General features: G+C 39.4%; 1 protein-coding gene across 2 annotated transcripts in view; it reads left to right on the forward strand.

The window, feature by feature from the left end:
• The window catches only part of RINT1 (RAD50 interactor 1), a 34,974-nt gene that overhangs the window by 15,835 nt on the left and 3,833 nt on the right, over positions 1-15,306 (forward strand). For both annotated transcript variants that reach the window (XR_009403861.1, XM_059397011.1), the window contains exons 5-12: positions 159-332; positions 425-574; positions 1,311-1,467; positions 3,529-3,639; positions 3,737-3,962; positions 4,481-4,618; positions 7,483-7,682; positions 12,455-12,669. Coding sequence is in view for 1 of the 2 variants with exons in the window: in XM_059397011.1 (XP_059252994.1) it covers positions 159-332; positions 425-574; positions 1,311-1,467; positions 3,529-3,639; positions 3,737-3,962; positions 4,481-4,618; positions 7,483-7,682; positions 12,455-12,669 (1,371 nt within the window). In the remaining variant the exon portion in view is untranslated. The remainder of the gene's footprint in view (positions 1-158; positions 333-424; positions 575-1,310; positions 1,468-3,528; positions 3,640-3,736; positions 3,963-4,480; positions 4,619-7,482; positions 7,683-12,454; positions 12,670-15,306) is intronic.

Genomic DNA, 15,306 nt, shown 5'->3' on the forward strand with positions numbered 1-15,306 from the left:
TAAACTTTGGCCACATTGGTAAAAAAGCCACTTCTAGCTGGTGCTTCCTTTTTCCTTGTATGTAACTTGATATACGGCAGGAAGGAGAAACAGTTTTTCTGCATTTGGAATTCTCTTGAACAAACCATCTTTGAAGTCTGCTTTGCCTCATTTTGCAGCGATAACATTCAGCAGTATCTGATGACCAATAACGTCCCAGAGGCAGCCTCGATTCTGGCGTACATGGCGGAACTTGACATCAAGCTTCAGGAATCATCTTGTACTCATCTTCTCACGTTCATGAGAGCCACTGTTAAATTCTGGCACAAGATTCTCAAGGATAAGCTTACAAGGTAAGGAATTATATTGCGTGGTAATTGCTTTCAGAAGGATATTTCTTGACTTGTATTTTAACTGAAACATGTGTGTTACTTTTCTGTTACAGTGATTTTGAGGAAATTTTGGCCCAACTTCATTGGCCCTTCATCACACCCCCCCAGTCTCAAGCTGCTGGCTTGAGTCGACCAGCCAGTGCCCCTGACATCTACACTAACCTGGAGATGCTGTTTTGTCAGCTTCTGAAACTACAAACCTCGTATCTTTGTTGGAGTTCAAACTTACTAAAATGGCTTTTTTTTTTTAAAGAGTGGATTCGTGGCTAGAGAGTAAAACTTTGAAAGTGGCCAGGAAGTCAAGTGGGGGTACTGGATTTGGTCTTACCTTTATATTTATATACCCATGGGGTGGTAGATTATTCTCCTTTCGAGTGAATTACATGTGGGGCAGGGGAGGGTCAGGCTGAAATATGACCGACCCAAGTTTACATCACACGTAGGTCTCTTGGGAGGAAAAAATAAAGCAATTGGGAGAAGATCTTAGTAACTTTGTGTCAATTTAATAAAGTGATTACTTTTTTTGTTGTTGTTAAAGATTTATTTATTTGAGAGAGAGAGTGAAACAGCATGAGATTGGAGAGGGTCAGAGGGAGAAGCAGGCTCCTGCTGAGCTGGGAGCCTGGTGTGGGACTCAGTCCTAGGACTCCGGGATCATGACCTGAGACGAGGCAGTCACTCAACCAGCTGAGCCACCCAGGAGCCCCAATAAAGCAATTACTTGAATGTGTTTCATTCCTTACTACTATTTTTCATTTTAGGGAAGATAGATTAATGTTAAGAACATTTTTGTGCACTTTTTATTGAAATCATATGTAATGTAACATTTTCTGTATTATAATTAATTTTATTTAGTATCATATATTTGTTGGGAAAATATATCACATATACATATATACACACATATAAATATTTTTTCCCTTGACTCGACTCTGTCAGAGATGAATTACTTACTGAGCCAAAACAACTTCCAGAGAAATATTGTCTTCCTGCTTCCCCAGCTATCATTCTGCCCATCCAGGTTATGCTGACGCCCCTCCAGAAGAGGTTCAGGTATCACTTCAGAGGGAACCGACAGACTAATGTTATAAGCAAGGTATGTTTTCTCAACTCTTTTGTCCTTGGTTTTTATTAATAGCAAATGCAAAGTGGTCTGTACTTTTCTGGTTTAAGTTAAAATCTGATTCTATTCACATTTTTTTTTCTCTAAAGAGTTAAATTCCTATTTTGTCACTGTCCTTAATCTAAATTTCTGGGGCGCCTGGATGGCTCAGTGGGTTAAGCCTCTGCCTTTGGCTCAGGTCATGGTCTCAGGGTCCTGGGATCGAGCCCCGCATTGGGCTCTCTGCTCAATGGGGAGCCTGCTTCCCTGTCTCTCTCTCTGCCTGCTTCTCTGCATACTTGTGATTTCTCTATCAAATAAATAAAAAGGAAAAAAATTTTTGCATTAAAAAAAATAGATCTATTTCCGGACTTTTCTTGAGAGGTTGTCGAAATCCGCTCACTCATTAGCATGTCATGCCCTTACGGCCACAAATCATTTTAGCATTAACAATCTATTCAAAAGCTAATACTCGGGGCCCCTGGGTGGCTCAGTGGGTTAAAGCCTCTGCCTTTGGCTCAGGTCATGATCCCAGGGTCCTGGGATCAAGCCTTGCATTGGGCTCTCTGCTCAGCGGGGAGCCTGCTTCCTCCTCTCTCTCTGCCTGCCTCTCTGCCTACTTGTGATCTCTGTCTGTCAAATAAATAAAAATCTTTTAAAAAAACCACAAAAGCTAATACTCGGCTCTCTTGCCTTCCACTTCTCTTTCTGATATAAACCTGAAGGAGCAATTCGCACAGTGAAGCGTGTGGGGCCAGGTATAAACAGTGCCCCACAAATGCCACAGCAGTTTTTTCCTGGTTCTTTTTTTATCCTCTTCGTTCTTAAATTCGGCTTCTTTTGTGTTTATGGGGCTCCTCCTTTTTTGGATGAGGTGTAAGTGGAAAGAAGAGTAGAATCAATTAGTAAATGGTAAGTGAGACAAAGCAATAAACCTAAAGCTCTAGAGAAGCAGTAAGAAAGGTGAGAAAATTGTGTTATGTTGACTGCTTCCTAAAGTGCTTTCACCGTCATCAAGCCTAAACTGTGCAGTCCCTGAGATTATAGGTGTTTGTTACTCATGTTTGTATTTCCAGCACCTAGCACACAACAGTGATTTACCACCCAGTAAATGTTTTTGAATACTAGCCCAACAAAACTTGGAAGGTTTGTAGAATCGGCTCTAGGGGGCGCCTGGGTGGCTCAGTGGGTTAAGCTGCTGCCTTCGGCTCAGGTCATGATCTCAGGGTCCTGGGATCGAGTCCCACATCAGGCTCTCTGCTCAGCAGGGAGCCTGCTTCTCTCTCTATCTCTGCCTGCCTCTCCGACTACTTGTGATTTCTCTCTGTCAAATAAATAAATAAAATCTTAAAAAAAAAAAATAAAAGAATCGGCTCTAGGGACCATTTCAAAAGCTGCTACTTACAATTATTTTTCTATGATTATATCTATTTTAAGGCATATGTTGTTTTGTTTTGTTAATTTACTTTTTTAAAAGACAGAGCAGAAGAAAATCAAGTTTAAAAATTATTTTGGAATGCAATGGCCAAAAAAAAAAAAACCAACCAATTTAAAGGCTGTGAGATCTTTGTAATACTCATTTTGTGTATTTCCAGAGAAATACACAAAAACAACTTATTTTGTTAATTTAATTTAATTTTTTAAAAAATTATTTATTTATTTATGGGGAGCAAGTTCCCCACTGAGCAGGGAGCCTGATGTGGGACTCGATCCCAGGACACTGGGATCACGACATGAGCCGAAAGCAGACGCTTAACCCACTGAGCCACCTAGGTATTCCCAAAGTGCCACATTTTCAATATACATGGTACTGTAACTTTATGAGTTTATTGATTTCTGCCACGTTTGGGAATTTGCTGGGAATACATTGGGATACATTTGATTATTAAGCCTTGCATGACCTTAAAGTTCAGAACAGAAATTGCGTTCTTACATTTAGGAATTTTCAACTAATTTTTGTAAGTACCGCTTGTATACAATTAAATAGAGCCCTTTAATTGTAACTCTCTACTTGGAATGACTTAAGAATTCAAACTGTTTTACTTCTTTCCTTAGCCTGAATGGTACCTGGCTCAGGTGCTTATGTGGATTGGGAATCACTCTCAGTTTCTGGATGAGAAGATTCAGCCGATTTTGGACAAAGCGGGCCCTTCGGTAAATGCTAGGGTAAGAGACTCAGTCCTAAGCATTCCAATTTTAGAGTTGGATGTGTCCACAAATAACCTGTTGTCTACATTACCTTATGCGTACATATTTTTTTCAGCTCGAATTTTCCCGGGGCCTTATGATGCTCGTTCTGGAGAAGTTAGCTGCTGATATTCCGTGTCTGCTCTACGATGACAGTCTCTTCTGTCATTTGGTGGATGAGGTGCTTTTGTTCGAAAGGGAGCTACACAGTGTTTATGGCTATCCTGACACGTTTGCCAACTGTATGCATATTCTGTCAGAGGAAACCTGTTTTCAGAGATGGTTGACTGTGGAGAGAAAATGTAAGTGCTCTTGTAGCCATTGGGTGGGAAGAATTGTCTTCTTTTGTGGGTATTAATATTTGGTGTTTTTCTTCCCCAGCTCTGGGTAGAAAACTAGAGTCATCTGAATTTTTCTTGGTCATGATTTACTAAGTTGCCTTATTTGCTTCCCATCAAACTTTAGTTTCTCTTGAATTTACACTTAGACTGTACATGTTTCCAGAATGTAGCATTCAAGCCAGTAGTCTATACAATTAGCTGTCCTACTGATTATACTACATTATTTCTGTAATTGGTAGAAGCTGTTGGTTGTAGCTTGTTTAATCAATGTAAATATTTTGAAGATTTTGGGTAGGGGTGGCAGGGAGAAGTCAAGTATCTTGTTCAACCCTAAACCAGAGGATGTTAAATATAATGCAACCAGTAGGGGATTGTGTATTTGTTTACTTTTTACAGGAAAGTCATTCCTAAAAATTGTGTTGAAAATTAAGAGTATCTGTAACTACTTAATTAACATATTCCCTTTTTCTGCATATTAGTTGCTCTTCAAAAAATGGACTCTATGCTTTCATCAGAAGCTGCCTGGGTGTCCCAATATAAGGATATCACCGATGTGGATGAGATGAAAGTTCCAGATTGTGCAGAGACTTTTATGACGCTACTACTGGTAATAACTGGTAAGTAGAAATCTTTTAAGATATAACTTTGTTTTAAAAGTACTGATTCTTCATATAGTACTTTTTCAAGTAGTTCAACAAAATAAATATCATATAGTGGCTATTTTAATATCTTTAAATATAGTTTCTATCTTGGTAGAATCCTAGTACAATATACTTGCTTTCAGATTTTTAATAATTTAATATCTTAAACATTGGTATATATGAGGAGGAAATTCCTGAATGGCTACCTAAAAATAATGAGAATTAATTTTATTTATTTATTTATTTAAAACAGATTTTATTTATTTATTTGACAGACAGAGATCACAAGTAGGCAGAGGCAGGCACGGGGGTGGGTGGGGGGAAGCAGGCTACCCACGGAGCAGAGAGCCTGATGTGGGGCTCGATCCCAGGACCCTGGGATCATGACCCAAGGTGAAGGCAGAGACTTTAACCCACTGAGCCACTCAGGTGCCCCGAGAATTTATTTTTATTACCTGAATTCTTTCGCCATTCAGCTTAAGTGTCTTCAGTAGATTGACCTGAATTTTATTTTCTTTTATTTATTATTATTATTTTTTAAGAGGTTTATTTATTTGACAGAGAGAGATCACAAGTAGACAGAGAGAGAGAGGAGGGAGCAGGCTTCCTTCCAAGCAAGAGCCCAATGTGGGACTCGATCCTAGGACCCTGAGATCATGACCTGAGCCGAAGGCAGAGGCTTAACCCACTGAGCCACCCAGGCGCTGAATTTTAAATACTGTTCTTTTTCTCCTTAAAACAGAAAAGATTGCAGAAGGGACCCCTGGGTGGCTTAGTCGGTTGGGATCGAGTCCCGTATCGGGTTCCCTGCTCAGTGGGGAGCCTGCTTCTCCCTCTCCCTCTGTCCCCCGACTCATGCATGTTCACTCTCTCTCTCGTGCTCTCTCTCTCAAGTAAATAAATAAAATCTTTTAAAAAAGAAAAGATTGCAGAAGAATACAATAATAGGGGTGCCTGGATGGCTCAGTGGGTTAAGCCTCTGTCTTTGGCTCAGGTCATGATCCCGGGGTCCTGGGATCGAGCCCCGCATCAGGCTCTCTGCTCAGTAGGGAGCCTGCTTCCTCCTCTCTTTCTGCCTGACCCTGCCTACTTGTGATCTCTGTCTGTCAAATAAATAAATAAAATTCTTAAAAAAAAAAAAGAAGAGAGGAACTCTTCTTACAGTGCCAGAATTTCTGGCTGGAGGAGGGCCTAGCAGCCTCTAGTCCTGTTTGGGCCATAATTTTCTGCATTGTCCCACTGGAGACTTGCTGCTGCTCCAGGTGCCCCTGAGCCCAGTACCATTTTCTTCTAGCTTGTCCATTTCTTGGGCCTGGGTAGTCACCTGAAGAAGTGTCATTCCAGCCTAGCCAGTAAATAACTCCATATTCTTCATTGTGTGAAGAATATGAAAAACACTAGAACACACAAGAAATCTAAAAAAACTTTTTTGGGGAGGTGCCTGGGTGGCTCAGTCATTAAGCATCTACTTTCAGCTCAGGTCATGATGATCCCAGAGTCCTGGGATCCGAGCCCTGCATTGGGCTCCCTGCTTGGCAAGAAGACTCTTCTCCTCTCCCACTCCCCCTGCTTGTGTTCCCTCTCTCTCTGTGTCTCTGTCTGTCAAATAAATAAATGAAATCTAAAAAAAAAAAGTTTTTCTTTTTCTTTTTTTTTTTGAAGATTTCATTTATTTGACAGAGACAGAGAGAGAACCTGAGCAGGGGGAGGGGCAGAGGAAGATAGAGACGAAGAAGAGGGAGAGAGAGAAGCAGACTCCCTCAGGGAGCCCGACACAGGGCTCCATCCCAGGACCCTGGGACCATGACCCAAGTCAAAGCCAGACATTTAGCTGACTGGGCCTCCTGTGAAAAAAATAAGTCATATTTTTTTGTTGAAGAAATGGAATGATTTTTGTATATATAGATCTTTGACTTACAGTGGGGCTATAGCCTCATAAACCTATCCTAAATGAAAATATTCCAAGTCAAAAATGCATTTAATATGCCTAACCTATTGAATATCACAGTCTACCTTGCACATGCTCACAACATTAACATTAGCCATTCATTGGGCAAAATCATCTAACAGAAAGCCTATTTTATGATAAGGTATTGACTGTCTCATGTAATGTATTGAGTGCTGCACTGGTGGCGAAAACCGAAATGGTTGTGTGGGTACAACCATTCTGTAAAAGCATTGGCTGTCTGCCCTCTCCGTCCCGTGGCTGACAGAGCTGTGGCTTGCTCCCTCTGCCCAGGGTCATGAGAGGGTTGTACCCCATATTGCTAGTCTGCAAAAAGATCCAAATAAAAAATTTGAAGTCGTTTCTATGAATGCGTATGGCCTTTGCACTATTGTAAACTTGAAAAATCTTAAGTTGAACCATCATAAATCAGGCACCATCTACAAATTCCTCATGCCTTAAAAAATTTGACATGTGATTTATACATAGTAAAAGACATGAATCTGAAGTATACAGTTCAGTGAGTTTTGACAAGTATATATACTTGTAAAACCCATACCCTTATAAAGTGTAGAAATAAGTCCGTACATGAACAGTTGATAGAGGTTTTTGGTGCCTTTTTTTTTTTTTTTTTAAAGATTTTATTTATTTATTTATTTGACAGAAATCTTAAGTAGGCAGAGGCTCCCCTCTGAGCAGGGAGCCCAATGTGGGGCTTGACTCCAGGACCCTGGGATCATGACCTGAGCCGAAGGCAGAGGCTTTAACTCACTGAGCCACTCAGGTGCCCCCAGTTGATAGAGTTTTTGACAAAAGCACCCAACAGTGTCAATAGGAAAGCCTCTAACTGTGTAATGGATGGAACCCAAACCTTCATGTCTTACTTTTTCCACAGACAGATATAAAAATCTCCCCACAGCTTCCAGAAAGCTACAGTTCCTGGAGTTACAGAAGGACTTAGTAGATGATTTTAGGATACGATTAACTCAGGTGATGAAAGAAGAGACTAGAGCTTCCCTTGGCTTTCGATACTGTGCGATTCTCAATGCCGTGAACTATATCTCAACAGTCCTAGCAGATTGGGCTGACAATGTTGTAAGTTAATGTACTTTTATTCATCTATTTTAATATATATTTATTTATATATTTAATATATATTTATTTAATATATATTTTGATATATATTTGTTAATCTCTGCATCCGATGTGGGGCTTAAACTCACACCCTGAGATCAAGAGTTAGTTACACGCTTTTCTGACTGAGCCAGCCAGGCACTCTATTAATATGCTTTTATATTAAATAACAAATTAGTAGTTTTAACAGTTTTACCTTTTGAAATGTTGAACTTATAACATGCTGAAGTTACACATTAGGCCAAATTTAGGGGTTATGATTAAATTACATATTTTTCTCAATTAAGTCTCAAATGGTTAAATAATCCCACGATTATAATTATTAGAAAAGAAAGGCAGCCTTTCATGTAATAGTTGTCTATAGAATGAACCTTTTTCTTCTTTAGATTTGGGAAATATTCATGTATGGTAATTGCCATCTCAGAAAAAGCTAATATTGAATAATGGTGTCAAAATCAGTAAAATCCAGGACTGTAAGAAAGATCAAATAATAGCATTTGAGGGGCGCCTGCCCGGCTCAGTTGGTGGAACATGGGACTCTTGGTCTCGGGGTCTTGAGTTTGAGCCCCACATAGAGATTACATAAAAAAATAAAATAAATAAAATAATGATGATATTGGCTATCTTTTGAATGCCTTCAAGACATGAGTAAATAGAGGGGCACCTGCATGGCCCAGTTGGTTAAGCAGCCGACTCTTGGTTTCAGCTCAGGTTATGATCTTGGGTGACATGGAGCCCTCTCTCTCTGTCCCTCCTGCTTGTGCTCTTGCTTTCTCTCTTTCTCAAATAAATAAATCTTTAAAAAAGAAACAAAACATGAGTAAATCGAATAATAAAGGGATTTCTATGTGCCTGTGACCCAGCTGCTTAGACCAGTTTTGTTTTAAGCCTCTTCTCCATCCCCCATCCTTGATTATTTTAAAGATCTTAGATATATTTCATGATAAATATTTCAAAATGTAGCTCTAAGAGAACGCCTTTAAAAAAAAGTACCATAATGCCATTATCACATCATCCAAATATTTAATTTCTTATAGGGAGAGGTATCTTTCAAATAAATCTAAAAATCAAAACCTTGGGTCTGGTTAGCATGTATTACAAGGACTTTTACATCCAGGAATTTCATTTATCTTTCCTTTTTCCACACAATGCTGTGTGTTGACAGATTTGGTCTGCCTATTTATTTATTTATTAAGGATTTATTTATTTGAGTGCATGCACACACTTGAGAGCAGGGAGAGAGAACCCCAAGCTGACTCCTGGTAAGTGCAGACACTGGGCTAGATCTCACAATCCTGGCATCAGAACCTGAGCTGAAATCCAGAGTCAGAGGCTTAACAACTGAGCCAGCCAGGTGCCCCTGTATTTACTCATGTTTTAAAGGCATCAAGGGGCGCCTGGGTGGCTCAGTGGGTTAAAGCCTCTGCCTTCGGCTCAGGTCATGATCTCAGGGTCCCGGGATCGAGCCCCGCATCGGGCTCTCTGCTCAGCAGTGAGCCTCCTCCCCTATCTCTCTCTGACTGTCTTTCTGCCTACTTGTGATCTCTGTCTGTCAAATAAATAAATAAAATATTTCAAAAAATAAATTTTAAATTATGAATTTATGACCAAAAAATTGTATAATGTACTGTATTATATAGAAGTTATATTCCTCTACTGTGAAAGAACGAGTGAAACAAAAAAGTCTTTAATCTTAATTAAATATAGGGTAATAAATTAAAAAAAAAGGGAACAAAAAAAATAATAACAGATATAAACAAGATGAAAATCTGAGAAAAACAATCATAGTTTATTCTATTCTGGACTCTTTGGCTGGGACTTAACTATATAAAGCCTTTTTTCTACAAAAACATTAACTGAAATCCATGTATGTAGTAACATTCTGCTAAGCAAGGAAAATAAGACACAAAATAATTATTTCATAAAATGAATATAATGTAAAGTGTAATGATCACAGCATTTGTTTATAATGGCACCCAATTAGAATACATTTATTCATTCTGTACTTTTATGTGTTGTTTTCCTCATCCTGTACTTTCTTCACTCAGCCCCCACACTGCTCCATTTTCTGCTAAGCTTTGTCATAAAACAAATTGTCATTCCTCTTTCTTGTGCCAGATGATCTAATAAGAGACTCCTTCAAGGCCAGATTTCTAGCTTCAACTAATTATTTGTGAAACATCATTAAACACTTTACTTGGTGCCGTAGTCTGTTAATGACAGTGAATTGGACATCATCCCTATCCTTAGGAAATTTATAATCTGATGCTGAATTAACTGGATCCTTCTGTCAACAGAAGAATAACTAAATTTAGAGTTACTCTTCAAATCATGAATGAGTTCTTTGTCCTTGCTTGTTATTATATTACAAATCTGTTTAACATCAAAAATTAACTTTCTTCATGGTCCTTCAGCCTGTGAATGATTAAAATAAAATTAAAGCTCTCGTATTGTCTAGATAGAAAAAAGAAGAGTGGACAGAATTCACTTTCCATTCATTTAGATTCTATACTAATAGCTGTCTGACTCTTGCCAGATTGTGCCAAGCCTGACATACACAGCCCTTCAACATCAGGAGTTTTTGAATTGTAGGTAACAGAAACCAGATTCATGTTGGCCTGAGTGCGAATGGGGGGCTGGGGTGAGGTGGTGAGGATTTGGTGTAACTGAAAGCATTAGGCATGGATGCCCTAAAGTCGTTCGCTTCTGGCTTCGTTCTCAGGCAGACTCTGGGAAGCATGGCCACAGGTGGCTTCAAGCTCACAATGTCATTCACCAGTCTCCAAAGGACCAGTGCCTCTTCTCCGTTTGAGCAGAAAATTCCAACTTGGCCATTCGTGAACAATCCCTAGTGTGGCCATATCCAGTTCCCTGTTAATGGACATTTAGGCTATTTTTAATCTTTTGCTAATTATCCACAGCATTATTCATATTAGAAAAATATTTTTTGCTACCCTACAGAAAAATAATATGAATTCTATTGAAAATGCCACTATGAAAATGACACTTTAATTTTTCCTTTAAAAAAAATTATTTATTTGACAGAAAGAGAGGGAAAACAAGCAGGGGGAGTGGGAGAGGGAGAAGCAGACTGCCCGTTGAGCAGAGAGCAGGATGCGGTGCTAAATCCCAGACCCTGGGATCATGACCTGAGCTGAAGGCAGCTGCTTAACTGACTGAGCTACCCAGATGCCCCACATTTTAATCTTTTTTTTTTTTTTAAAGATTTATTTATTTATTTGACAGAGATCAGAAGTAGGCAGAGAGCCCAATGAGCGGCTTGATCCCAAGACTCCCGAGATCATGACCTGAGCCGAAGGCAGAAGCTTAACCCACCCAGGCACCCCTCGCATTTTAATTTTCTTAACTGTCAGAAATCTCTCCTGGTTTTACTATGACTCTTAGTCTGTACCCAGAAAAAATGACTACCCAAAGAAGTTAGCTATCAGGCAAATGCAAATGAAAATCACAATGAAACCTCTACCTCTGAAACCAATAATACATTATATGTTAATTGAATTTAAATAAAAATAAAAAATAAAATCGCAGTGAGATGGGCTGCCTGGGTAGCTCAGTCGGTTTCTCTTGATTTCAACTCAGGTCATGATCTCAGGATTGTGAGATCCAGCCCCACCTTGGGCTCTGTGCTGGGTAAAGAGTCTGCTTGAGATTCTGTCTCTCCTTCTCCCACCAGCCCCTCCCCCTGCTCCGGCTCCTTGCACACACTCTCTCTCTCAGTCTCAAAAACAAACACAGTGAGTTACCACTAAATATAAACTAAGATGGCTATAATAAAACAGTAAGTGTTATCAGTGCAGCTGTGGAGAAATTTGAATGGTCACACATGGTTTGTACAGTCACTGTGGAAAACAGTCTGTCATATCTCCAGATAGTTAAACCTAGAATTACCATATGATCTAGCAATTGTACTTCTAGGTGTATCCAAGAGAAATAAAGACCTATGTCTATAAAAAACTTACACAATGTTCATAGCAGTATTATTCATAAAGACAAAAAGTGGAAAGAACCTAATTATCTGTCAAATGATGACTGAATAAATATAAATAAAATGTAAATATATTGGAATATTATTCAGCAGTGAAAAGAAATTAAGTACTGATTGATATATGTTACAACATAGATGAACCCTGAAAATATACTAAGTGAAAGAAGCCAGTCACAAAGAGCCATAAATTGTATAATTCCATTTATATGAAATGTCCGGAACAGGCAAGTTGACAAAGACAGGAAGATTAGTGGTTGCCTACAGTTTGGGGGGTAGGGAGGGCAGGGAGGGAAGGAATTGGGAGATGATGGTTAAGTGTGGGTATCTTTGGGAGTAAAGAAAACATTCTAGAGGCACCTGGGGGTGTCTCAGTTGTTAAGCGTCTGCCTTCAGCTCAGGTCATGATCCCAGGGTCCTGGGATCGAGCCCCACATTGGGCTCCCTGCTCAGCAGGGAGTCTGCTTATCTCTCTCCCACTCCCCCTGCTTGTGTTTCTTCTCTTCCTGTCTTTCTCTGTTAAATAAATAAAATCTTAAAAAAAAAAAAAGATTCTAAAATTGACTCTGGTGATAAATGCACAACTCTGAATGTACTCTTAAACCCAATGAATTGTCCATTTGAAATGAATAAGATGTAGTACATGAGTTATATTTCAAGCTGTTAAAAAAGTATCTTTTTTTTTTTAAGAAGTATTTTAATAACCATGTGAACCTGTTTTTGCTTTCAGTTTTTCCTACAACTTCAACAGGCAGCACTGGAAGTCTTTGCAGAGAATAACACCCTCAGTAAGTTGCAGCTGGGACAGCTAGCCTCCATGGAGAGTTCTGTCTTTGATGACATGATTAACCTGCTGGAACGTTTAAAGCATGATATGTTGACCCGCCAAGTAGACCACGTTTTTAGAGAAGTTAAAGAAGCTGCAAAATTGTATAAAAAAGAAAGGTAAGTCCTTTTGTATTTTCTGACAACTCAACTCTCATATCCAGTTTGCTAAAAATTGAAAGACGATAAATATCTATTTTTCTCAAATTATTCCAAAAAACAGAAGAGGAAGGAAAGCTTCTTAATTCACTCCATGAGGCCAACATTACCTTGATACCAAAACCAGATAAAGGCACCACAAAAAAAGAATTATAGGCCAATATCCCTGATGAACATAGATGCAAACATCCTCAACAAAATACTACCAAGCCAAACCCAACAGTGCATGAAAAAAAAAATCATTTGTCACGATCAAGTGGGATTTATTCCTGGCTTGCAAGTGTAGTTCAGTATTTGCAAATCTGTCAGCATGAACACGTTACATCAAATAGAGAAAGGATAACCATATGATCATTTCAGTAGATGCAGAAAAAACATTTGACACAGTACAACACCCATGATAAAAACCCTCAACAAAGTAGGTTTAGAGAGAACACACCTCAACGTGATAAAGGCCATCTGTGAAAATCGCACAGCAAACATCATCCTCAGTGGGGGAAAACTGAGAGCCTTTCCCCCTAAGGTCAGGAACAAGACAGGGATGTCCACTCTCCCATTTTATTCAGCCTAATACTGGAAGTCCTAACCACAGCAATCAGACAACAGAAAGAAACAAAAGGCATCCACATTGGTAAGGAGGAAGTAAAACTTTGCTGAAGACATGATACTGTATACAGAAAACCTAAAAGACTCCACCAACAAACTGCTAGAACTGATTATGAATTCAGTAAAGTCAGAGAATATACAACATACAAAAGTCTGTTGCATTTCTATCCACCAGTAATGAAGCAGAGAAAGAAATTAAGAAAACCACCCATTTAAAATTGCACCCAAAATAATAAGGTAACCTAGGAATAAATCCAACCAAAGAGGTGAAAGACCAGTCCTCTGAAAGCTATAGCACGGATGGAAGAAATTGAAGATGACACAAAGAAATGGAAAGACAGGGCTCCTGGGTGGCTCAGTGGGTTTACCGCTGCCTTCGGCTCAGGTCATGATCTCAGGGTGCTGGGATCAAGTCCCGCATCGGGCTCTCTGCTCAGCAGGGAGCCTGCTTCCCTTCCTCTCTCTCTGCCTGCTTGTGATCTCTCTCTGTCAAATAAATAGATAAAATCTTTAAAAAAAAAAAAAAAAAGAAAAAAAAGAAATGGAAAGACATTCCGTGCTCATGGATTGAAAGAACAAACATTGTTAAAATGTCTATGCTACCCAAAGCAGTCTACACATTTAATGCAATCCCTATCAAAATACCAACAGCATCTTTCACAGAGCTAGAACAAACAATCCTAAAATTTGTATGGAGCCGCAAAAGACCTCAAGAAAGTAATCTCGGAGGAGAAAAAAAGTGTAGCTGAAAGCAGCAGGATTCCAGACCTCAAGTTATATGACAAAGCTATAGACATTAAAAGAGTACTGGCCCCAAAAATAGACATATAGATCATGAAACAGAATAGAAAACTCAGAAATAAATCCATGATTATATGGTCAATTAATCTTCGACAAAGCAGGGAAGAAAAATGGGAAAAAGACAGTCTCCTCAACAAATGTTGTTGCACTGGGGCGCCTGGGTGGCTCAGTGTGTCAAATCCTCTGCCTTCGGCTCAGGTCATGGTCCCAGGTCCTGGGATCGAGCCCTGCATCAGGCTCTCTGCTCAGCAGGGAGCCTGCTTCCTCCTCTCTCTCTCTGCCTACCTCTCCCCCTACTTGAGATCTCTGTCTGTCAAATATAAAAATAAAATCTTAAAACAAAAAACAAATGGTGTTGGGAAAACTGGACAGCTACTTGAAAAGGATGAAAACTGGGCCACTTTCTTACACCATATACAAAAATAAACTCAAAATGGATTAAAGACCTAAATGTGAGACCTGGAACCATAAAAACTCAGGAAGAGAACACTAGCCGAACTCACATATCGACCATAACAACTTTCCTCTAGATAGGTCCCCTGAGGCAAGGGAAACAAAAGCAAAAATAAACTATTGGGGCTACATCAGAATAAAAAGCTTCAGTACAGAAAGAAAAGTCAATAACTAAAAGGCAATCTACAGAATGGGAGAAGATATTTGTAAATCCATATCCAATAAAGGGTTATATATCCAAAATATATAGAGAACTTCTAAAACTCAAAAAATAAATAGGCCAATTAAAAAATGGGCAGAAGCACCTGGGTGGCTTAGCCAGTTGAGTGGGGGACTCTTGATTTCAACACAGGTCTTGATCTCAGGATCGGGAGTTTAAGCCCTGCATTAGGCTCCATGGAGCTCACTTTAAAACAAAACAAAACAAAAACAGGGCAGAAGACCTGAACAGACATTTTTTCCAAAGAAGACATCCAGATGGCCAGCAAACACATGAAAAGATACTCATCATCACTGACCATCAGGAAAATGCAAATCAAAACCACAATGAGATATCACCTCACACCTGTTGGAATGGCTAAAATAAAAAACAAGAAAAAACAGGTATTGGTGAGGATACGGAGAAAGGGGAACCCTCCTACACTGTTGGTGGGAATGCAAGCTGGTGCAGCCACTCTGGAAAAGTGTGGAGGTTCCTCAAGAAGTTAAAAATAAAGTAATCCTATGATCCAGCAGTCC

This window comes from Mustela nigripes, chromosome 4, assembly GCF_022355385.1.
Source record: "Mustela nigripes isolate SB6536 chromosome 4, MUSNIG.SB6536, whole genome shotgun sequence".
Taxonomy (NCBI): Eukaryota; Metazoa; Chordata; class Mammalia; order Carnivora; family Mustelidae; genus Mustela; species Mustela nigripes.